Genomic DNA, 25,501 nt, shown 5'->3' on the forward strand with positions numbered 1-25,501 from the left:
GACAGGGTACAATATCCCATAGCTTTTTTTTTTTTTCCAACATGCTACGTAGCACAAAAGCATGCCAAACTATGTTTTAGATCAAACTCTTCATCAAACTGTTTTCATGCCCGTCGACTGATGAGGCAGAGGGGAGGAAAAGGGAGAGATGAAAGGAGAGGAGAGGAGGGGGAAAGGTTGAAGAGATGTCGTGTCATAACGTGTACAGTACGGGGAGGAGTGCAACTTTATTGAGCACAAGTACAACGAGACAGGTGCCATTACATCTTTGTACAACAAATATTTACAATGTAAAGTCACACTTTGAACAGACAACATTTTCTGACACATAAAGGAACACAAACTTAAATAAAGCCTAAGTCTATATAAATACCTGTACACCTTTTATCATCCTGTCTTTTTATATTTATTATCCTGTCTTTGTTATTAGATGACATTCAAGGACTCAGACTATGTGAGACATTTTCAAGGACAAGCCTCTTGTATGAGTTGTTTTCAGATGCTGACTTATCAGGCTTCTTTTTCTCCCTCTGTTGCAGCATAAAGGAAACACTTTAAAGCCCCTGTAGTGCACTGGACTAACAAATCTTTGCAAGTGTATGAATTCACCACACAAGTCCAGATAAACATGGACTTACTTCATGTTATTAAATGCAAAATCTAAGACCTAAACTGCTTATAAGGAGTGAAAAATAGCTGCCAATGCAACGAGCAAAACTATTGTTAAGTTTCTTGAAATGAGATGAAACGTTTTATTAGATATCTTGAACCAGGAAGTAGACAAACACACCTGCTGAGAGTTAGTGTTTGTAGTACGACCAAAAAGGTTTTTATTCCTGTTTCATTTGAAGTCGTTTTTCTTACTTTGCTGCTGATTTTGATCTTTGCTTTACTGAAAAAGGCTTTTGTTAAACTTTCGCCCTGATGCTACTGTAGATATCATTCCAGGAACCAAACGATGTCTAAATAATGAGAATATGTTTTGTCTTTTTTAAATTACACAAGCACTTTTTTTGCTTTAGAAGAGCAGAAATTCTCTTAAATTCGACTTGAAAGGGAACCCTGATCCCTCCTTTATACACTCTTAAAAGTCAAGGTCAGACATGAAGAGGAAAGACGAGGAATCAAAGAAAAGGTGGTATATGATTCAATGACAGAAGAAATAAACAACACTGCCAGACGGTCAGCAACTCAGACTTTGATACAGCGTAGCGTAACAGGAATTTAAAAAAAGACAGTGAGACGGACGAACAGACTGAAGAGACTAGTAGACAAAGCAACAAGCACCATCACACACCATCAAAGGAGGATCCTCGTTTGAACATCAGTGTTGAAGCTCCCTTCTTTACACACTTTTATCAACAGAATTTGAGCACTTCTGACAAGTATTCAGGGAAGCACCGACTGATTTTCAAACTATTGAAGAATCCTCCTTTCAGAAGCACCAGCATCTCTGATTCTGTTTTTTTTTTTTTTTTTACGGTGAAGCAGGCAGTGGTGAGTTTTTAAGTCGCACACGGGCAAAACATCCTCTTCCAAACATTTACACAAGATGTTCAAACTGTGTAAAGCTAAAGTTGGAACTTCTTGTGTGTGTTTTTTAGCCCAGGTGTGATTATTATTATTATTTCATATTTTTGAATCAGGCACTGTAAGGGCGTCCTACCTGCGCATACAGTCCAGAGCCTGCGTGAAGACCTGCGGTGCCATGCCGTGCTCATGCTGCAGGATCAGACACTGCTCCAGTGTCACCGACATGGCCGTGCGGTCTTTGGCACTTTTACAACTTGTGAACCGAACACCGTTCAGCCGACGGCAAATCTGTGTCAAAGGAGAAGAAATCAAGTTGTTTTATCCTTAAATTATTCCAAGATTAATGATAACATAATTAACTCTCTGCAGTGCTGATGTTTCTCAGCTGTTCAAAGTAATATTGGTTTATGTAATTCAGTCATTTTAAATCATCTGTCTGGGTGCTCAACCGAGCAGTCATTTTACCTCAGCCGCCTGCCAGAGGATGTCCACGTTCTTGTTTTTCCTGGCGTGGACGTTCTGCCCCAGAAACCTCAGCAGCTCAGGGAGACAAGTCTGAGAACGAGACCGCGGGAGGCCTGAGGGTTTAGAAAGTAAAAATAGTGCATTAGAAAATTTTAAAAATATAGTTGTTTTCTTGCATAATAGAAAGGGTTGTATGAGCCGTCAGATACTTTCAGTAAATAAAAGCACTTACAGTCCTCGGGCAGGACTTCTTTAAACTGCTCGTAATATGAGTTCAACCTGGAGAGACTCTCCAGGTTAATGATCTCCTGCAGGGACGTGTCTCCAAACCTGAAAAGATAAACAATTCATTATGGAGTCAGACTTCACAACAACCCAGATTCAGTGAAATATGCAACACCTCACTCACTTCTCAGCGAGCGTCTGCTGCTCGTTGATGCCGACGTTGAAGTGCACCGGCTGCACTCTCAGCAGCATCCCGCTCTGGATCTCTCGAGGTAACGCGTCAAACATGGTTCCAGGCAGCGGGATTCTGACGTTGAAGCCGTCCCTGTTACCGGTGATGATTGGCAGCATGTCGGGGGCGGAGCTACTGGTGGCCTGGGTCACCTTCAAGACAGAAAATGTACCAATAATCAGGCTTATGAATGAAGAGCGAATTATCTTTCAATTTTGAATTCATCACGGGGGCTGCAGTTTGATTTTTACCTTAAAGGTGACGTTACGAAGATCCATGATGCCCACACTCATATCCTCCAACATGGCCAGCTCCTCTCCTGCAAAACATGAACAACAGTGATCATCTGGAGGTCTAAAAAAGTGTGTGTGTGTGTGTGTGTGTGTGTGTGTGTGTGTGTGTGTGTGTGTGTGTGTGTGTGTGTGTGTGTGTGTGTGTGTGTGTGTACCATAGGTGCTGAGCAGGGATTCAAACTGAGCGAGCAGGCCGATGGTGTAGAGCTGTCTGAGGAATCCGTTGTCACGGAGACAATTCCTCAGTTTGATAATGAAACCACAGATGAGAGCGGTGAGCTGCAACACAAAGGCATGAGCATTAACATCAGTTCTGCTTTAAGCCTCTGAGTGAGTGTGTGTGTGTGTTGTTCAAACTCCAACCCAAGCAGCTTTAATTCTTACTTATGATTGAGCAAAATGTTTGAAATGTGTTTGTAACTGAACACCAAACTTCAACTCTCTACAGTTCTACGAATCATTTAGCAGACATTTTTATCCAGGGTGACGTACTGTACATCAGAGAGGGAAGTACAACACAAGCAAGGATCTTCAACAACTTCATTAAGTGGAAAACAAACATATTTAAGTCCGATGGGACACACAGGTGCTGACAGGAAGTGACCAGCGCATGTTGAAAGCTGCACTTCTAGTTCTAATCAGCATCAAAAACATCCTAAATATTGTCATCATCATTATCAAACAAAGCCATCATCATCATCAATTTCATACTGTGTTGATGAAAGAGCTGTGTCTTCAGCTTTTTCTTAAAGGTGCAAAGGGACTCTGCAAACTGTCTGAGATTTGCACTCAGCCTGAATGCTGCTTTAAGAGTGACCAAAATATCCAGAGTAAACCTGCTGAGTAAGAACGTAGCTCAGACTACAAAGACCAGGGCTTTAAAAATAACACCATGTAAGAAAAGATGATCCACTGCCTCGTCTACCTCTGGGCACGTGTTTTGTTTTAACTTTGGCCTGAAACGTCTAACCACAGGAGAGTGGGAGGAAAGAAATCCTCTGGCTTTTTGTCTCACTCTGCACTATTTTTTTTTTTTTTTTTTTATCATGTTGTGTTCTCCCGGTCTGCCGTCGGTTTAAAAATCATATGATTACCTTCAGTCACCATTGCTGAGCCATTTGCATGAACAAGTTTTATGTTACTGACCGTCTGACAGAAGACGACGTCGCGGCGGTACTGCAGCGAAAGGTCCATGGCTATTGTCGGCGCACTATCCTGCATCAGTAGGAAGACCATGGACTTTTTGGCCGTGTCGCTCATCATGGCGACGCACTCTGTGAGCGTGGTGAGGAGAGGGTACAACGCCTCGCTCCACTCCCCTGAGAGACACAAATAAACATGTAACATAGTGTACACAGATAAATACTACATCATAGACGCTTATCAGAACAAGCACAACATTTAAACTTGTTTCTCTTATGAATCTTTCAACCCTACACGAGCTAATGTTCGCTCGGTCGGAGTGATATTTGCACCAATAAAGTTATATGAAAAAGTAAAATATAATCTTATTTGACAGCAAACAGGAGGAACAAAGAGACAACATGGAAAGCAAAAGTGCAGAAGAACACAATAGTTCCACAACATTATGGTTTTGATTTTATCCTACACTTTCTCACTTCACTTTTCCACTAGCACTGATTTCCAAAAAAGCAGAAATGAAACAGATTTCAAAGAAAGGTCTTCATGGGATTTTCCAGAATAAATCTAACAGTGGTTACACACAAGTTTAGCTTAGGGGTCTCCTGGGTTTCAATACATTATTTATATTAGTGGTGGAGGTATGGCACATAATGGAAACAAGTGGAATACATAAGGCTGTTATTGTTCTCGCAAGAACTAAATATGAGATGTCTACAAGACGTTGAAGAAAACTAGCTGCTTTAATCACTGAGAATGAATTAATTTCTGTTGAACCAGAGACCTGGAAAGTTGGAGACAGATGCAGAGAAGCTATGGGCTGGACAGCAGCTCTTACCTGGGTATGCCTCCTCAGCTATCGGGCTTCCATCTGGAAGAGGGGATGGAGGTGCAACATGCATGATTAGCGGCGCGTAAGCCTCACAGGGCAGCAGAGACAAACATAGAAAACACTAGAAACCAGGGTCAAACATCTATCAGAAAACATACAGCTCTGTTGGTGGATAAAATGGTGCATCTTAATGGATCACGTGAGCGCAATGTAAACACTTTTTTCAATATTTTCCGTCAACATGCGTCACCTTTCTACACTGCCTCTGTATGCAAAAGTAAAAGTGTGTATAGAAATGTGACCCTGGTCCAGTACAACATGTAGATAAGCGACACATCTCATGTACAAACGCTGGTTGAGGAAGCAGCAGCACTTAAACCGGCAAAGCTTGACATTAAAGAAAGCTGATTTGAATATTCTTACAGGTACAATATTACTGCAACATGGTGGAAAGACAAGAAGACAATAACAAAGACAGATTTTTCCCTCAAATATAAAGGTGAAAGTAAATTGTCCAAGAAATTAAAAAACAACCTCTACATGATAAAACTTTGAAAACAGGAGTGGTGGCTTAAGAAGCAAAAAGGAAACATAAGAGAAATCATAAACCTACAGGATTCTTTTTCGGGGCTGGGAGGACGTGCAGAGGAGAGGGCAGGAGGAGAAGAGGAGGATGGTAGGGGTGATGAAGATGGTGATGAGGCTGCTGGTGGTGGTTGTGATGATGAGGAGGAGGAGGATGATGATGGAGATGATGATGGAGAATCCTGTGATAAACTGTCTGGGTTGATCCAGAAAGCTCGTCTTTTTCCATCACCTTTTTTATAGCCACATACAACAGTCTCAATCACACTTCTTACTGCTGTTAAGCTATACATATCGTTTGATTATCAAATTAAGAAGGAGGGAAGAAATGATAAAAAATCAGAGCAACTTAGGAGGAAGCAAAATGCAAAACTGATGATTTTACATTTGACTGCATTCATGTTATAGACTCAAAATCATGGCAATAAAACCAGAGCTGAAACTAACGACATTCAAGGGGTTTTCACAGAAATTCCTGCGTTCCATGTATTTATCCGTTGCAGATCTACTCAAAAGTAAATCTTTTTTGTCACCTTTCTTGCTGGCACCGCCCTGCAGGTCAGCCTGTCCACTGTCCTGACTGCTGATGCTGGGTCTCCTCTCTTTCTGAAGCAACTTGTCCACACGCTGGATGATGCACTCCAGAGATTTATCCACATTCATCCAAACCTTCTCCTGAAACAGAGAGATGTGATCAATAATTTAAAGCTGTATGTTTGTAAAGAAGGCTAAAGGGCTTCTAAAGAAATTAGAGCAGGGAGAGAAGATACACCAGAGATTAAGAATGCAGTCGATCAGTTTGCACATCAGATAGCATGCTACACGCCTTCTAACCGAATGGTGTCAATCACCGTACCCATTCCTCCTCTTGCCAGTCTACTTGCAGCGAGGACCGGCTGTTGCGACCACTCCACTTGGCCAGCAATGTGTCCTGGTCGTTACGGAGGACCACTTGTTCCGAGTCTGCGGAGGGAGACGCTTTGGAGGCGATGTACTCTGGCCGTGCTGCATTCAGGGCCTGAATGGCTGAGGCTAGCAGCTTACAGTCGCATACTGTCACCAGCTGACGAGTCTGAGAGGGAAACCATAGCAAATTGTTATTTTTCCCATAGAGCTTCTGAATGATCGTTGAGGTTTAATAAAAATACCTTATCAGCTAGAATTGTGAGCGTCCTCTCCAGGCCGCTGGCAGATCGATCCTTCGCGGCTCGGGAAAGCCTCTCGGCATAGTAGCTGACCTGAGTCTTCAGCGTGTTAATGTGGGCAATGATCTCTTTGGCTTTGATGATGTCCTGGGGTATGTAGACGATGGACTGCGAGCTGGAGAGAGCGCTGCTGCAGAAAGCAGAGACAATTTGCTTTAACTTAAAGTTTGTATTGTAATGTATGCAGATGACACTCTGACATGATCATAATGCAAAACGTTTACTGTTGAGTCGTTAGGCTTCATGAGAAGTCCACCGAGGGGGAGAAGTACAGGTGACCTTTTTTATGTCTTATAAATACTACTCTGTTAAAGATAGTGTAATAAACAGACATAGACATAGCATTTGCATGCACATGCCTGTTCTAAACATCACTCTTTGTCGGTGGATTTCAGGGAATGCTCAACACAAAGACGACAAGGGGAGTGATACGGCTCATTTTAGAAATTCAAAGAGTCCTTAATGCAAATTACAGATGTTATTATCAGTGCTTTGATGTCATTTCAATGTTGTCAGATGTTGATTCATGTTTGACTAGACCAAGAGTGATTACTGAATTTATAAAATGAGCAGTATTTCAACAAACTGGGTGTCCTAATGTTCAATAATCCAGATTTAAAGAGGTGTGTTTAGGACAATGTACTTTTAAGTTACTTTTCAAACACAATACTGTTAATACAAAATGCATCACATGTCATTATTGGTATCTGTCTACATACGTGAGTTATGTGACATACAGTATAATGTGTATCATTCACCGAGACATACTCACCTGTTCAGCTACAATGTTTCAGAATCATTAACAGTATTTGACAACTCACGGTCACAGTGAAAGTTTTTTATGTGGTTGAACAAGGCAGTGGGAGGCAAACAGTGTACGAACAAATGAAAAACAATCAAAGCAGCACAACAACTCACCATTCCTCCTCATAAACGCTGATCAAGAAAGTAACAAAAACAAACAATAGTTGAAGGAAAAATGCAATCATTAAAAGGCAGCCAAATCATAAGAGATACATCGTTCACGCAAAAGAAGTTCATATGGAACAAAAGTTTTTCAAATAAACTGAAATAATGAATAAAAGAGCATGAAAACCACTGAGATTAAGGGGAAAAAGAACATGCAAATGTAATTCTTTTGTTTTTAATTCCCTTTAGATGCTCCCTTTTGAGAGTTTATACTGATTGACAACTTACTGTTTCTTTGCCTCCTCAAACTTCTGGATGAGTTTCCTCAAACCGCTGTTTTTAAAGCCTTGGCAGTGAGCCGCCGGAGCTCCGATTGTTATCACATCATACGTGTGCTCTGTAGAGGAAGAGTTCAAACAGAAGTCAGACCTGTTTCAGATGTGGAAAAAACATTGGTTGGAAATGAAATGTATATAGTATTGTTCATGAGTGGCTGTTGTGTTGCCGCACCAAAGCCGAGCTCATCTTGCACCCTCATCCTCTGAACGTGTAGGTTGGTTGGCATAAACTCGAGCTTTCTCTCCGCCTTCAGGTTACTGGCTTTGAATGACGGACCTGATGTGTGTCGAAAACAGAACAGGGGTAAACAACTTAATGCGATAAACTTGTGAATGTGTTTTTTTTTTACAAAAACAAGAAACCTCTTTGGACGCTCACCTCTGTAGTCGTTGAGGTTGGACAGTGTTTCCTGGTATGTGAGGATTATCGTTTGGTACTGAGAGACAATCTGTCGCCTCAGATTCTCCCAGCAGGGGGATAACTCTCCCAGCTCCTCCAGCTCACACACCCTGGAGAAACAAAGGGATCACACAAATAGAGAGAGAGAAGAAAAGGAATCAATAACGCTGTAAAACTATATTGCACTTATCTGGACGGAAATAACATGTTGAAGCTAAAATCAATTAACAAACAAGTTTAATAAAAATGAAATGGCTATGTTCATTTAAAACAAATGATTATTTTCTCAATCATGAGGATTCGCTGCATTTCTGGACATTAGTTGATATTAGAGGGAATATTTCGGTGTCAGTGTGTCATCTGAAGCTGTGACATTTTAGCAATATTATGGTGCTAGCAGTACGTTGACTCATAGACAAAATAATTGTTTGCTGCAGTGAGATGATTCTACAGCGTGAGAGACACTCAGCTGTTTTGCTTGCTTTAAATATCTGTCAATGAAAATGCAGACAGCTGCCAGCCTTTCAACCACGTCTCTGATAAAGTTTGACGAAAACCAATTCCTGACAAATTAAAACATTTAAAAAAAGTTAAAAACATTCACATGGGGAACATCCATGTGCACTGTGCTGCAAAAAGAGCCTAAGTTTAGAAATGGAAATGTGTATTTGTACCTGGCTGCGTCCTCCTCCAGCAGCAGTTTGACAAACTGTCTGGGGATGTTTAATGAGAGGACGCTCTCGGCCATTTGCTCCAGCACCCGTAGGTGGTTCCCATCTGTTGTGGGGAAGCGGTACATCCGTGACATCGTGCCTCCGAACACTGCAGCCAAAGAAAATTCAGTTAGTTTGGAAATAAGTCTGACTGATGGAAACAAAAGTGAGAAGGCAATGCCTAAAATATGCCTGTTATTAATCTTATTGTGTTATTTCTGGATCAGAGACGTATCTCTGAGGTAAACGGATCCCTCCCACTCTCTGCTGAAAATCAATACATTTCGACCTCATGGTATGATTAAAGGGTCTGATGTATTTTTAAACATGGAGCCTTTCGTGACTGAACTGAGGCACACAAGAGTTTTACACAGAGTTTCCATACATGTTCATACATTTCATTTAGTATTCAATTTTAGATCCAACTTTATCAGGGGGGTTCTTTATTATAGATTTTCATAAAGTCAACTTTATGTTCTGATTTGCATTTTCACTTGCTTTTAAATGTGCTTCATTGCACACATTTTTCAGCAGGTTGAGATGTTGGTCAGAACTACCCTGTTTCTTTAAAGCGTTTCACCTGTGGATTAGTACGGAAACGTTCTACATTCACATGAGAAAACAAATATCACAGCTGTCTTCAGTATTTATGAGATATCGGTTCCTCTAAATACCAACAGCAGCTCTCACTCAGACCCCTTTAAAGAAGCAAACAATCCCAGCCTCTTCAGTATAACACAGTTTGTATTCTGGTTTGTGTTTGACACTGAGCTGCAGGCTGTGTTATGAGTTATAGTTTGTTTATCAAAAGTTTTTTGTGTTTTCAGGAATTTTGTTGCAACTAAACGATATTCAAGACGTGAGAAACTTCTGCTTAAAACTTCTTCTTAAACCTGCTCACTGAATTTCTTCTAAACTTGCAGTTTGGTCATTTCTAAGTGTCTTAGTAGAAAGAATAAAGGTCGAGAATAAAGATGCTGTAGTACCTGAGCGCAGCAGGGTGTCTTTGCATAGTGAGGCGTATTTGATCCTCACTCCCATCGACTCTGTGAGGCTTTCATCAACAGTCAGCATCGTCTGCAGGACACACACAAACACACAGTCTGATGTTACAGAGCCAGATAACCACCTCCACCTCGTTCAGGCCCCCACTCACCTCCCCCACACTCTGACCACACTCACAGGCTCCAACACAAAGTTTAACTGCCACGTGATGATATGTGATGTGTTTGTGATGACACAAGGACAGAGGAAACATCAGAGACACATTTGAACGATAGTAAGATCTAATGACCTGCAGTACATGTTTAAGTTTCCAACATTACAGACATATGAACTCACATGAAAGGAGTTTATACAGAGTTTCCTTCAACATATCACAAGTTTTTACATCCACACTACACAGACTCCATAGTTTCCTCTCACCCGGCCGTTGATGCTGTCCGGCAGTCGGCTGACCGACATCCTCTGATCTGCTCTCTCCTCCATCTGCCAGGCTGCTATGGTGACGTTCCCCACCCGCTGGTTCTCTGCTGATCTGTCCATTGAAAGCAAATTGATTTCACTTGCATTAGAGGGTTAGATAGGATTTTTTTATAATCAAAAAAATAAATAAATGTAAGTTTCTGCAAATTGTCATTTCTGATTAATTAAACGATGATAATTCATTCTAACTGAAGTTGTTTTCAGGATTATTAAATGTTTATTGTGAATCTCGCTGCTTCTTGTCACAAGAAATATATGTGCAGAAAGGAAGGAAGTCAGAAAACATTTGTATGTTAAATTTTCAGTTCCTGTTTCTATATATGTATACTTAACATCATGTGGATTTTTCAAACGTTAACAACCTTTTGTGATAAAGTAGTTTTATATCAAGAGGAAGAAAATGTTTAGAAGTGACAAAGAACAGATAAATCCCCTACAAAGACACATGACAGAGTTTCATAAGATTTTTAAGATCGACTTTCTCCCCTGGTTCAATAAATAGAAATAAATAACAACAGTTAAAGGAACTTAGTGGTATAAATAAGCTTTATATTTAAAGATGAAGTTTCTTAGAGGACGAAATCAGAGTGTTTGTGTTACCTGAGTTCGAGCTGTAATCTGTGGCTTCTCTCTTGCAACAACTCCTTCACAGGAAACAGTGCCGAGCCCAACATGTACATCTGAGGAAGACACGGAGACGACATGAACCACTGTTTACTGATTCTTTATATTAACTGGTAAAACTTAAGGAAATGAATCCAACAAGTGGAAAACATTCAATCTTAAGGGTGTGTGTACCGTTCCCTGCGAGCGGTCCTTCACGTCGTACACGGCCAGTTTGACCTGCGTCTGCTGCGTGATGTTGGACTCCTGGAAGAAGGCGATGCTGCTGAGGAAGATGGGGTTACTGGTGCCCTGTGGACGGACCAAGAAAATGATTATGAGTTCACAGAAAGTTCATTTTTGATCAACTAAAGCTTCACTTATTTTATTTACAACTTATAGTTTCATACTTTGGTTGAAAAGGCATCATTACGCTGCATATTAAGCTGCTACTGTTGGCGATTTCAGCATTTTTCTATGTCACTATTGTTGTTTTTTTAAAACTTGTCAAGTTGTTTTTTTTTTACTTTTTCTTAATTATTTATACTGAGAATTCAAGGTGAAATAAAGACATCAACTTCTCTTTCTAATGTGGCAGATTACTGCTTATTTCTTTATTTTGTCTGACTAAGCTAAATATTCAAAATCATTCTTTGCAAAATGCTCAAAAATAATCATAATGTTCACCAATTTCCACCCCTTTGCTCTTTCTGTTAAACCTTTTAATGACTCATGCTGCTTTTGGGGGCACGTGTAAAAAATGTTTTCAATTAAACGTTATGCAAAGTGACACCCTAAATGGCCGGTTTCAGGTGGTCGGAGGTACATTTTTGGAGATCAGAGGGATGAAAGGTTTTCATAAAGTGTTTGGTTGCGGCTGAGTGAATTCATTTATCTCTGCTTGTCCGCATTTACAAAAGAGATGAGGGAGGTGTGGGCGGATGAAACAGTCATCGACAGAGATTCAGATGACCAAATTAGACAGATTTCACCTGCGAGGGTGAGTTCTGTGAGTGTGTCACAATACGAGGGGAAAGGGATTCGTGTCCTGACTTTAGGAGAAGAGAGTGTTTTGGAGTCTGACCTCTATGACTTCAGTCTGGGCGTGTTTGGTCCAGAAGGCCTGCGGTGGTGTCGTGCAGCTCACTGCTACGAAGCTGTTGGGTTTTCGATCCAAGGCAGGAGTCAGCAGGTCTGTGCAGGCTGGAGGAGGAATACACCAACTGAGCTAAAAGGCAACACTCACAAAACTACATACTCTCTCTAACGATTGTTCTTCAGCACATAAAGCTCAGGATGAGTGTTTTGAGTTTCACTTACTGACACTGAACTCCAGCACAGGCTCATCTGGGTCCTGGCTATTTCCTGGAAACAACCAACAAGTCACAAAACATGAGAAATGAAACAAAACAGATGCAGCAAACTCTGAAGATTTTTTCATAGGCACTTTGCTTAAGCAGAATTTTTAAGCTACATTAACTGTATTTTGATTAAAACATATTCTATTTAACTCTACTTTCAATACTTCTTCACTTCTAAATGCTCCGCTGTGTTTATTTTGTAAGTTGAGTTAATGTCATATTGATATTACAAATAAAACAGATACTTAAAACTTTTTGAATATTCTTGTTTAATGAGAACTTTTGGCAATGTTGCCATATATTTTGATGCTGATACAGACCAAACTGATCAAAAGAGACAGTGAAAATATTCTACTGTCACACTTTGATTTGTTTGCATAACCCCTCAACTCACTGTAATCTTAAAGGGTATAAAGTGTGATTGGTTAGCAGATGAAAGAGCAGCCTTCATGCCTCATTACGATCCGCTTCAGAGGCTGAAGAGGCCACAAGCTCCCACACAAGTTCAACACACGGCCAGCTGAGCGTGTGTCAGAGTTTAATTTTAGTTTCTATGATGCTGCAAGGCGCTCACATTAATGGCAGCTTGCGCTTATCATGTGTTGTATTATTTAATCAAACTGAACTTGTGCTTTTATATGAAGCATTTATATTAATTCATAAGATATGCAGTCAACATCTCCACAGACAAAGACATGTTGAAAGTTTTAGTAAAATACTAAAATATGATATGTAGAAGTTTCCAGGGTCTACATGAAAAATGTATATTCACGTATAATAAAAAATAATAATCCGCACCTATTTCGATTGATACATACGCCCTTCAATGATCCTTTTAAGCAAAAGATGTTGGAAATGTGCTGTTCCAGCTCCTTCATTGGAGATTAATCTCTTCTCACCTGCGAGTGCGAGGCCGATCATCTCACTGGACAGCTCGAACGTGTTTGCCCGGTACACCGACCACGGCCTCTGTATCCGGGAGCCGCGCTCTCTGCCCCCCGCCATGCCTGTCCTGGAAGAGCGGGCGACGGCAGGAGGCCAGAACACACACCCTCACACACACCGGCACACACTCCCATGTGATGTGGTCCTCTTTCTGCTCACATCCACAGCTGCTCCGTTAACCAGCACGCCTCTCTATAAAGAGAGAGAAGAAGGCAAGTTAGAAGACAAATGTTCTGCAGAATTAAATCTAACTCTCTCCATTAAAGCTTGAAAATCACACATTTTACAACTTCCTCTTCTGTGTTTTCTGTCCGTGCACTGGCACAGAGTCATTTACTTTGCCAGAAACAAACATTGATGATAAAAAAAACCATTCTTTATTGATAGTCCCCACTTCATTAGTGATAATATTGAATCCCCAAACCCCCAGACTCAGTCTTGTTGAAGTTCCTATTAGTAACAAATAGATGCACCATAAATCCAAACTCTAGTGTAAATCAGGTAGATTCTCCTCCATGCAGGTAGCTCCAGATGTTTGACAGATGTAGGGCACTGCATCTTGAGTCACTGAAGTGGGGCAGCATATCGGGCACTCAGTGGTGAACCACATAGCAGGAAGTAGGCCGCACACTAATAACCCAGAACCACTATTAAAATGAGACCACTCTGTTGGCCTGTTTGTGAAAGATTGGTTGTGAAGAGTAAAATTTGTTAACAAACCAAAACCTCAAACCAAACCTGAAAATAAAGTTCTGTCTGTTCACAACAGCTCTGACGTGAATCACTACTGTAACTCTGAGCCAAACCTGAGTTACAAAAAATATGTTTCTATTATAAAAACAGCATACTTCTACCAGAATAACCCTCACTGATCTCCATCTGCAAATTGTCTAACTAGACCACAGTGCCTCTCCATCTCTTCTCGTACCTCTGGTTCCCTGCTGTGCTTCAAATAGGCTAATTGCTCTTTAACAAAATGGGACAGAGGGAATGAGAGCAGGAGAGGCAGCAAAGAGTGGGACAGTTACTCATCTACAGGCTGAAAACTTTAGGGAAATGGCTCCTTAGAGAGAGAAATTTAAGAGGAAACAGCAGAAAAAACTCTAAATGTGGGAAGCACAACTGTGTGAGAAGGAGCTCAGGTGAAACTGGGAGGGGAGGAGGATGGAGGAGAGACATTTTAGAGGAGACAGATAAATAAAAAGTTTCAGAAATGAAAAGAAAATGAGGAGGAGGAGAAGAAGAAGAAAGGCCTCACCCTAGAGTCTCCTAGCAACACCAACATATGATAATCTTTCAGTGGGCACAAAGAGGCACATGAAATGCAAATGTGTAAGTTTTTCAGTGGGTAGACGAATGCAGATGCAAATCAACACACTGCTGGAGCGAACATTAGTAAAAACGTGTGAACTCAGACTGTACATGTATGCATGTGCAAATGTCTAGTTTATGAGTGCAAACAGATCGTAACACACATGCTGATGTTGAAGGGCACTCATGGGTGCAGGACAGAGGATGCTCAGTTGCATGCTAACAGACACGTGCCCCTCTCTGTTTACCAGTCTATAAATACAAACAGAATAAATAAATATTCATAGAACCAGAAATACGTCTGCCCTCAGCTCAGTGTGAGGGCGAGAAAGAAGAAGATTTTCTGCATCACGACCTTTCACATCCAACCTCTCCATTAAGTTGGGAAAAAAAGCAGAAAAATGTTAAACTGTCATAAAAGTTCAAAAACATTAAATGATTAGTTTAGAGTCACATTTCCTAAATGTTAGTCATTTACCTGTATGTGTTTATAATTTTACTTGACCACAGTGTTGAAGAATCCAAGAACATTTAGAAATATAGGGGTAAAAAAAATCAGATGTTTTTTTTAATGCGATTTTGTCACAGTTAAAAGAGGCTTTTCACAGCGTTTCATAGGTAATCAAACGGTTTTATTTTTACCTGCATAAAGAATGATAATTCATTTTAAAGAACAGCATTACCTAGGGGTGTTCAGAGTAACCGTTTCTAGGAGACGTGGATTATTCTGCATCGATGCGATGACAGAACATCATCGATTGTTGCGTAGACCAGTGATGATGAACAGCCTTCATACTAACAGGGATATTAACAAGGATATATAATGATGTTAAAACTCTTCCAGAAATGTTGTGAGTTTCAACCTTATAAGATAAACTTTGTGATTATTTGGAGCTGACGGTTTAAACAGAAGCTGAAAAAGATAGTCTCTCCATTAAGTTGAGACATGTGAACCTCTGCTGCAGACTGTGAAGGCGGTGGATGAAATGTATATCCCTTGACCTTTAAAGTTGCAGTTGTTACTTTGAGGGATGTTTCAGGTCTGACTGTAATTTCTGTAACTTGTTCCTTTTTTTTTTTCATATTCTCCACATGTGTTCCCCACTCGCTGCTGCTGTGGGCGTTCACATTACACAGCAGAATCCATCCAGACATAGATGCATCAGAAGGAATGTCCATTCCTGGTCGATTATTCTGTGATAACCACGATTGTTATATACTCTCTGTGACTATCACTGAGGGTTGTTTAAGTTTTGGCAGATGTAACACCTTTAAAAGCACATGTAAATGAACCAGGAAGATAAAGACAGACTGTAGATGCAAAGCCAGAAATGTAAACAGGCAGTTTAAAGAAGAGGCAACATCATAAATCGGAGGACAAACAAGGGAGACAGTGAAATGTGATGACTGCAGCACAAGGTGAGTAAAGAGACAGCTCCATAACTGGATTTTCTTGCCGCGTCTCTGGAGGAGGCTGTTTGTGCAAATATTCAATATTAATGTAACAACAGGAGCTGTGACAGCGAGGTTAGAGACAAATACAAGCAGACACATTCTGTACTCTGTGATCAGATTAAAGTGCTGCCTGCACAAACACTCAGTCATCAGTCTGTAGGGCCTTTTAGCTGAGCTGCATGAGTGTTGTGCTGATGAGAAGAGACAGTCACAAGTAAATAAAAAAAGAGTTGTGTCTGAGAAATGGTTTTGAGATTTAAAAGAGGAGAAGAAAGGGATTAAAGGGATGTCTGCAGTATTTATTCAATGCTGTCAGACATTTACAATCCTTTGTTTAAGCTGCCTGCCTTCATAATGATGATCCCTTTAAAGCTTATAAGATCAAATATGTTACACTGAAGACACAAAAATCAAGATTAAAGTCAGAAGGGACTGTCAAGTTAATATTCGTTCAATAAAGAGGACCTTGGCTCCATGATTCTGAGAGGCAACAAAAATGAATGAATTAAATAGTATAAGCTCAATATAAAATTAAAGATCTATCCGTGAAGTCGCTGACAGCACACTTGATCAGGTATGCCTAGGAATAGGAACAATACACCAAATATTTAGAGCTCTATAGTTTCTTGATATAAAATATGTACAATAACTCATAACTAGATGTCCTCATGAATCAAACCTGTGCATGTATACAAGCTTCAGTTGTTTCTGTTTCTATAAAGAGCACAGCAGTCAGTGTGGCTCCAGCGCTCTCACTGCAGATTTATGAATCCCATGATGCATGGACACACACTCACACACATTGAAACACGCACATATAGAGTGACCAGATCAAAGCGCTCTCACTCAGCTTGGCTCAGGTTTCTCTTATGTTGATACATCAGCAGCAGGTTCCTGCTAAGACATGACTCCTTAAGCCAGAACATGCACACAGCGAAGACGACAGTCGTCTGGTTGATGTCACGGGTTACAATCCACAGTATGTCTCCTTTTAAAGCTCCCAGGATGTAGTAGTAAAAGACGCATGCTTGAAAAGTTTAAAAGATCTTGCGAGTTATGTTGAATGGAATTATAAGAGCTCACATTGAACGAATAACAAACAACTAACCAAATACCGGCAAAACCAATGAAATTATCAGCCTATATTTTTTTTCATTTAGCAAATGTGCAGAAAAAAGAGCGACAAGTCTTGGTGCAATTTTAAATTTTTTTGTTCCTGAACCTAGTAAGAAATTTCCAGACTCTCAGCCAACAGGAGTCACATTTTCCACTCACAAAGCCAAAAAGATGACACAGGAGAAGGAGATTAAGTAAAAGCATTTGCTTCCAAGTTTTTGTTATCAAAGATGCGGAATTATTCAGCATCCTAAACTCATTACAGACATCAACATCCTAAATATATCTATAACTATTGATCTGTCTTTTGAAGTCTTAGGTACCCAGGAATCGCCATTTACTAAACACATGTAGATAAAATACAGAAGAAATCATGGTTATTTGTGCATTAAGCTATGTATCATGAAACACGTATATTAACCCTAAGAAGACACATAACACCGTTACTTTCCTCCTGAAGTTTTAATTAACCATGCATCCTAACACCTCACATTCAGTGCAAATCCCTTTAAGAGCGACCTGCAACAGACGACAGATTTAACACTTTAAATGAACTCATTTGGCACACAGAATCTCCACTTTCTTGCCAAAATATACATAGCAAAAAAAGAGCAGCAAACTAAAGGAAGTTAAACTCCTCTTCGATTCTGAAACTGCACAGAAACTTCACTGAGGGGGAAAAGCTGCCTTATAAGGGAGCGCCATATTTAGCCTGGTGTGTCAGAGAATTATGTGTGTGTAGGTCTGTGAGTCACATGAATTGGGGCACACACACACACACACAAACAAACAGGCACTATAGACCACGGTTAATTCCAGGCTAAAGCTCCTGGCACATAAAACCCAAATCCAGGATTCACAAAGTGGATTTCGGCGTATTATGAGGGGTATAAACGAGCCTAAAGGTCAATTAAAAAGAACAATTATGGGGAGCTTTTCAGGACAATTGCCTGAGAAATCTGGATCACTTTGTTCTCATTCTGCATATTTAGCTTAGAGTGAATAAGAATGCATGGGTAATGCACTTGTTGGAGGGCCCAAACAGGTAGTTTTTGAATGTTGCAGCTCATTTGAAATATATGGGCAAGATAAGTTGCAAGTCTCTAAGTTGAAGAGTGCTTGCCTTACGGAGTGAGCTCATCTTCTCTGTTTGTATATATCATGGATGCGGGTGTGTTTAAATCTTGGGTCTCAGTTTTAAGGACAGAGTGCACGAGAGTGAGAGTCCAGTTGCCCATACATGGTGAAACCCAATTTTACAGCTTCCTCTTTGCCAACAGGCCTTTCACACACCACACGCTTCTGTGTCTGCTCACATCTCGTCTCAGACGGGACGATACATTTTTCTAAATTTGGTTCTTTCTTTTATACGACATCCCACAACAGAAGGACGACTGCAAACCAAGATAAACACATAATCACAACCTTCAACGGAGGACGCAGCAGATGGTGATTTAAGATTAAAGGAAACTAGAAACATACCGGAAATGTTCAAGAGGACTGATTTATTCTCAGTATCTGTTGAAAAGCATTAACTTCCTCTTTTTGTAACAGAGATAAAAGTATATCATCACTTGAACCTGCTGTGTTAGGGTCTGACAATCATAATCCTGATTACAAGCTACACCTTTTGGTTTATTAGATGTCATATAACTGTGAAAGTTTGCACAAGTAACATCTGAAGTTCCCTTTTTTTGTGTCCCATCATCCGTCCAAAATGCAAACATACTGAGTTAACAATCATACAAAAACAGAAAAGTTTGCCAATGGTTCATTGCTTTGTTTTGGTTGTTCAAAAAATGATCTGCCAAATTCTTCAAGACATTATAATTAAATTGTTTTTTTATGCCGGTGCATTGTTTGTTGCCTGGTTGTATACATGCTTTCTCCGAGCTGCATGTAAGCAAACATGCAGGCTCTGTCTCAGGAGAACAAATATGAGGAATTTCATTTGATTATGATCAATACTGCAGGCTGTCTTCTTTTACAGCCATTAATGTTTAAAAAACTCTCTCCACCTTAGGGGAGTTCAAACTAGTTCAAAGACTTGAGAGGGTTTCAAAAAGGATTTTTTTCTTCTGAAAACCAACTTATCTCTGTTCAAAGACTCCTCCAGCCCAGTGAAGAGGATCCTTCATGAATGTTTTGATGCAGGTTTTTTTTTTTCTTAAAGATTTATTTTGGGCTTTTCGTGCCTTTAATGCAGAGAGAGGACAGTGGACAGAGAGCGGGGAACGGCATGCGGAAAGGGGCCACGGGTGGAAGCGAACCCGGGCCTACCGCTCGAGACGAGAGTCTCAATACATGGGACGCGCGCCCTAAACATTGCGCCACCACAGGACTGTTTTCACAGGACTTTCTGCAAATACTTAACTGATATATATCTGCAGAATAACTCAGATGAGAATTTTAACTTCCTCCATTATTAAAGTGATTTCAAGGCTTTATGAAGCAGCCGATTCAACTTGTTAGCAAATCTTTCAACTAAAGCACCTTTGCAGAAAAAAGGATCTCTTTGTGGATACAAACCAGAGGAACATGCTGTTCTGTATTCACACCTAAGTGAAACCCTTTGACTTTTTAAACTATTGCTATACTTAGATGACTCATTTATACATGTTTCCATGGTAACCTGAGGTCACAGATAGAGAGCTGTTTTTAAATCAATTAGAAGAAATCAGAAATGTACTCACAATCTATTGAGGGGATGAAGAGGAGGAGAGGAGGTACGTTGATCCACCTGCAGTGAGGACGATTTCAAGACCAGAGCAGCAACAGTTTACAATCTAAAGAGAATTAAAAAAAAAACATTTTGTCAGTTTTAGTAAACATTTCCAGTCGGTATCTAAGAGGTCATTGCTGCTCACTTCCTACCAGAAAAACTAAAAACGACAGAGCAGGCTTGTCACAAACAGATTTGCCCCCATGTTGCTCGACTGAAACAGTAATAGAAGCTCCCTGTCCCTGTGTGTGTGTGTGTGTGTGTGTGTGTCCTGTGGGATAGACATTAGAATAAAGCATGAATAATTTCTTTGGAGGGACAGAGCAGCTGTAGCCCCTTTCACATGAAAATGAGCCCCCCCACACACACACACACACACACACACACACACACACACACACACACACACACACACACACACACACACACACACACACACACACACACACACACACACACACACACACACACACACACACACACACACACACACACACACACACACACACAGGGCTGTATTGAGTTTCTCCCCCTCACTCTGAGCCACACCACTCTCTCTCTACATCACCATGTATTTCTACGTTTATTCCTTGAAATACTCGGGACCTTCTTGTGACCTTCACGCGGCTAAATCAGATTCATAATGCAAAAATGTCAAATTCAGCTACAAAATCCTCGTTTGAAACAAGGCGAGATATTCATACAGAACTTGCTTTTCAGATACTTGATGCAAACTGAAGCACTTTCCAGAGAAAACGAAGAGAAAGCGAAACACATTCAGTGTGTGTGTGTGGTGTGCGTGTGTGAAACTGCCACTTGCTCAAGTTAGCATGACTTCCTTCTGTTGCTTCCGGAAGTGTCCAAAAGGAGCCAGACATTTACCTCCAATCCGCCTTTTTTTCCTGCCTTGCACAAACTTCACTGCCAAGAAAACTTTCAGGTAGCTTATGTCTCCTTTAAGCGACACAAATCCTACCTCTTCTGAGTCAGGACATATAGTAGCACTTAAACGAGGAGGGGAAATCATCAACAGTCCCTTGGGTAACATTTATAAAGCAGTCCATGAATCAGGATCTGAAAACGACCCTATCCTGCACTAAACAACCTCAGGATCAGAGTTTAAAAACTCAAACTGGTCCTTATGGAAATGTAAGAGCAAATCACAGTCATAATCAATTTCCCTTAGGAAGAGAAACTCATCAAATTACGTTCACTTATGGTCAACTAGCAGCATTATTATCTTTCTTAGCATGAGTGAAAGCTGCAAAGTGTAATAAAGAGTCACTGAAAAAGGTGGATTTTTACACCTAAACATCGTCTTATTCAGCTGTGAAGTCGGTATTACAACGAACAACAGAGCATAGTGTGATCAAACATGACCCAGGAGACGGTCAGTAGGGTTTGAAGAGACACTAAAAGCAGAAGTTAGTCTGCACTCTGCAGGGCAAAGGTTAGTAAGATATCTCTCACAGTACAAAGGGAAGTCACAGTCAACTTTATTGTCAATTTCAAAATATGCCAGACATACAGTGGAATCGAAATTGCGTTTGTCTCCGTCCCACGGTGCAATACAACCAAAATAAGGTATAAAAAGAGATAAGGTAAAATAGATGAAATAAAATGAGGTAAAAATAAGATAAATAATATTTACAGTAATAAATTCTAAGTGATCTTCTTGCAATAAGGTTTGTTAAGACTGATTGAATCACCACTTATCAAAGCTGGAAAACAAACTGCTGCTGGGTTACTTTTGAATAGATCTCTTCTAACCATCTTCCAAGACAAGTTTCTTCAGGCTTATCACAGTCATGGTGCTACAAAAGCTCTCTCTCTATTTCATTATTGATGCAACAGAAACATGTAAACCTTTCCTAGAGTGGAGCGATCTCTAATCCTGCCAAACCAACACTCAATGTTTCTTGGCTTTAAGGAAGATGGCTGCAGGGTATATTCAAAGGGGACATAAATAAAGCTATACTTGCTATCCACAGAGCCACATTGCTAAAAGACTTCCAAGGATTTAGATACCATGGTTTAGAAAGAAATCTGTTGTATTTTATGGAACTGTAACTTGAGTCAATCCAATTATTTAAGCAAGAGAAAAGTTAAATTATTAAACCCAACAGGCAGCAATAAATGCAGGGCATTCTCACTGAAAAAAGACCTGCTAAAAAAACAAGAAAAGCTGTTTGTCACAAGCACACACACATCCATCTCCAGCTGGCAATCTGAGCCGTGGCTGTGACACAGCTTTTTGTTCTGCACGTGCAGTCCGACGCTGAAGTTCCCTTTATGTCTTCGATTAACATTTAAATATTCATCATATCTAGATTTAAGTGCTGAATCTGCATCAGTGCAAACAATAACAAAGGAGCTAAAGGGTCAGACGACTGTTCATCACAGGTGCAGCAAGCAGGTTACTTCCTTTAAACACCAAGGGAGAATATAAGAGAAGACAGACGGTCAAAAAGTCACAAGAAGAGAAAAAGGCTGTCAGATTGGATCAAACTCAAAACGTCTATGCTTTTGTGTTTGAAGTCTTGCAGCTTCCTGCCAGCGTTCATGCTACAGTGATGCAGCTTTTTTTCCCTCTGAGGTTAGCAGAGTAGGTCACCTCGGTCGACTAAATCCTCTGGGATGACCCCAGATTAAACTGTCCAAGAATAAGGATTGATAATATGTAACATTTCAGAGGGTATCGACAACAAACATCCAGAAAACAGCCCTGCTTGCTCAACAATACAACTAAAAGATGTAATTTTCAGGTAAAAAATGCCAAATATTGACTAGTTCAAGACTCTAAATTGTGTCTTTTTTTTGTTTATTTTCTTTGATTTTGGGATTGCATACACCATACGGAGTAGAAAGACATAACTTTGAGGTTAAGGTGATGGTGACTGTGCAAAATTGTGATTTGCACACATAAAAAGAGAAAATAATCCTCAGATTAAAAGACTCTTCTTTATTCAAGATGCACCGGGGTCTGAGAGGCTTTTCTGAAGTCATGCTTGAGTGGAAACATTATCTTTATCCCCGCTTATTTTGAGTCACTCTCTTCAATCTCTTTCTATTCTTATCTGCATCACAAATCGCAAAATATTACAAAATGTTAATGTGCAATAGAGTATTTTAAAATCCCCAAAACACAACATACCACAGCAGAGACTTTTATAAATATCCAAAATCTTTGCTGTCACAGCGCAGCATCGTTTCGCAGCAAGGAATGCAGACAATGGTTAAAAAAACAGCCAAGAGCATGATTGTGCGCTTTCTCCTAAACAGCTCAGGTGTCAGCCTAAAGACGTAAAGAAGAGCGTCACGTTTTTAAACTGCGTGAAGATGGTGTGAACTGTGAACAGATGGAAGCCTGGGTTCACACACATACCCGAGGAAGATGGATGTAAACAAACTCACGCTGCTGCTGCTGCTGCTGCTGCTGCTGCAGACGGCGTCACGAGGCTGAGAGACTGCAGCTGCCGCCAGCGCTCTCCCATCTCCTCTTCCTCCTGCTCCCCATCTCTCTCTACCTCCCTCTTCCTCACCCTTTGGTCTCTCTCTAACAGCTCGCTGCCTCAAAGACAGTCAAGCCAATTAACTCTTTCTGTGCCGGGTCTGCAGCAAAAAGTCATCATTGATCTCTTCTATCAAGGAAGCCAATAAAATCTGAACACTAAAGCCTCAATGATGAGGGGATTTTTACTGCGAGACTCTTTTATTAGACTGCATTTGTCAGGTCTGCCTAATACACTGAACTCAACCGTAGGATTGTCACAATACCAGATTTTTAAACTTCAATACGACTATATTGGAAATCAAAAGTTATCGATACCTGTTTCAATATCAAAGCAACAAAAACAGAAGTCCTAAGTGCATAATATTGGATCAATTCTTACCAAACAATGCAGCCAAACTACTGCACACTGTCTTAATCGCATGAATACATTTGCAACATTTCAGCACAGAAATGTTGTCAATGTGTCAAGCAATCTGGAAAGTGATGTATTTTTGTTTTCACTGACATAACAATCAAATGATATCAAATTGCCTTTCATACTGATGAAGAACAGCAGAAGCAAATCTTCCCTTTTCAGCAGCTTGATCCTGTCTGTGAACTTTTATTAATAAAAGGGGGTTCTCTGCGCTGTTAGAGCAGAATAAACGACAAATTGGATAACAGTCGTAAAAAGACACATCGGAAAATCATACACATTTTTTTTTTTTACAGGAGTGCTTCATACAACAGATATTTTTTACAGTGGAGACGGCTCAGACGCAGAGAGACCATGGGGATACAAATCACGTTTTATGCCATGCTGTCCATGTGGTGGTCCTATCTCATCTGCACACACACACACACACACACACACACACACACACACAAACACACACACTTCACTCTCTTTATGATGCCCCTCCATTTCCCCACAGCTCATTAATAATTAATGTCACTGTTGCATGAGAGCATCAGCAGAACAGTGAGTCTGTCCGTGTGCTGTTAGTCCCTCCATCGCAAGTATGAAAGTATAAATATATTTTCTATTAAAACAATATTTCTCATTCACGTTTGCGTCACCATATTACTCAAATTATGTTGTGTCTCTGGCTACTGATAGATCAAAGTAAGACCTAATAGATAATCCCACACTTCTTGTTTTGTTTCATGAACAATCTGTTGACTCCACTGTCCACGTAATTTTGATATAAAACTTGTTGTCATATTTATCCTTGATTTGTTTCCGACTGCATAGCATAGAAATGTTTTATAACCTGATTCATGTTGAAATTTGATGATGAGGCTGATGGTTTATTAGGCGATCCATTTTTGCTGAAGAGGATGACACAGCTCATTACCGACCCACTGAGTGTGACTGTCCACCTCTATCACTTCATTAAGTCAGTGATATGCTACTCTTCTTCCATTTTTAAAGAACCACACAGCTAATAAGGAGGCAGCAACAACCACTAACATCTGTCATTAAAAGCTGCTTATAAATATACTGTGTATGCCTTATGGCGACAACATGAGAGACAGATACAGAGGGGGACACAGATAAGGATGAATCAACAGGCTTCCGGTCAAACCTCTGGAGCTGAGTGGGAGACTTTGATGAGTCACCATAGACCACACACATAAAGATAAGACGGACATCATGGGGTTCGCCCTCCATCAATACAGATCAGGGAGCGCTCGTCATTCAGATCAGACAGAGCACGTCAACGGCCCGAAACCAGAAATCATGCTTACATGACCCGTCACAAAACTGTCCTGACAGAAACTGCTCACTATGAAAAATGAACCAGACATGTAAGAATTGGCTGCTTAGTTTTTGGTTCCAGTTTGTAAAATATGTAGATTTGCTACTTTGCTGTTAAAAATGAAAATAAAGCTGAACATATTTGTACAATTAATATGCTGCTCTAGGCCTTTTCCTCTGATTTTATGCTTTTTATACATAGACCTATTAATCAATCAATCGCATATTAATCTACAATAATGAAATATGTAGCATCAGGGCTTGATACAGGTATTGTTATCTGGGAGGAAAAAGCCTCTCTACAATCAAAGCGCTTCTGAAAGTACCAGCCTGAATTTGGCCAGACAGCGAGTCATCAGCTATGATTGATCTGAGAAT

At 40.3% G+C, this 25,501-nt stretch overlaps 1 protein-coding gene across 13 annotated transcripts in view; it reads right to left on the bottom strand.

Moving 5' to 3' along the window:
* Nucleotides 1-25,501, bottom strand: part of LOC109984194 (inositol polyphosphate-4-phosphatase type I A) — a 34,045-nt gene that overhangs the window by 7,214 nt on the left and 1,330 nt on the right. For 3 of the 13 annotated variants that reach the window (XM_020634232.3, XM_065951964.1, XM_065951965.1), the window contains 25 exons: nucleotides 19,840-19,932; nucleotides 13,219-13,456; nucleotides 12,279-12,323; nucleotides 12,043-12,161; nucleotides 11,154-11,270; nucleotides 10,956-11,035; nucleotides 10,296-10,407; nucleotides 9,857-9,947; nucleotides 8,832-8,979; nucleotides 8,137-8,267; nucleotides 7,930-8,034; nucleotides 7,708-7,816; nucleotides 7,429-7,446; nucleotides 6,454-6,640; nucleotides 6,162-6,377; nucleotides 5,839-5,980; nucleotides 5,334-5,537; nucleotides 4,727-4,759; nucleotides 3,895-4,067; nucleotides 2,904-3,027; nucleotides 2,707-2,774; nucleotides 2,408-2,607; nucleotides 2,231-2,328; nucleotides 1,999-2,111; nucleotides 1,667-1,821 (listed from right to left, as the gene is read on the bottom strand). In XM_020634232.3, coding sequence (XP_020489888.2) covers nucleotides 1,667-1,821; nucleotides 1,999-2,111; nucleotides 2,231-2,328; nucleotides 2,408-2,607; nucleotides 2,707-2,774; nucleotides 2,904-3,027; nucleotides 3,895-4,067; nucleotides 4,727-4,759; nucleotides 5,334-5,537; nucleotides 5,839-5,980; nucleotides 6,162-6,377; nucleotides 6,454-6,640; nucleotides 7,429-7,446; nucleotides 7,708-7,816; nucleotides 7,930-8,034; nucleotides 8,137-8,267; nucleotides 8,832-8,979; nucleotides 9,857-9,947; nucleotides 10,296-10,407; nucleotides 10,956-11,035; nucleotides 11,154-11,270; nucleotides 12,043-12,161; nucleotides 12,279-12,323; nucleotides 13,219-13,324 — 2,894 coding nt within the window. In that variant the 5' untranslated portion in view covers nucleotides 13,325-13,456; nucleotides 19,840-19,932. The remainder of the gene's footprint in view (nucleotides 1-1,666; nucleotides 1,822-1,998; nucleotides 2,112-2,230; nucleotides 2,329-2,407; nucleotides 2,608-2,706; nucleotides 2,775-2,903; nucleotides 3,028-3,894; nucleotides 4,068-4,726; nucleotides 4,760-5,333; nucleotides 5,538-5,838; nucleotides 5,981-6,161; nucleotides 6,378-6,453; nucleotides 6,641-7,428; nucleotides 7,447-7,707; nucleotides 7,817-7,929; nucleotides 8,035-8,136; nucleotides 8,268-8,831; nucleotides 8,980-9,856; nucleotides 9,948-10,295; nucleotides 10,408-10,955; nucleotides 11,036-11,153; nucleotides 11,271-12,042; nucleotides 12,162-12,278; nucleotides 12,324-13,218; nucleotides 13,457-19,839; nucleotides 19,933-25,501) is intronic. The other 10 variants (XM_020634236.3, XM_065951967.1, XM_065951973.1 and 7 more) reach the window with 7 other exon arrangements.

The sequence above is a fragment of the Labrus bergylta genome, chromosome 24, assembly GCF_963930695.1.
Source record: "Labrus bergylta chromosome 24, fLabBer1.1, whole genome shotgun sequence".
NCBI lineage: Eukaryota > Metazoa > Chordata > Actinopteri > Labriformes > Labridae > Labrus > Labrus bergylta.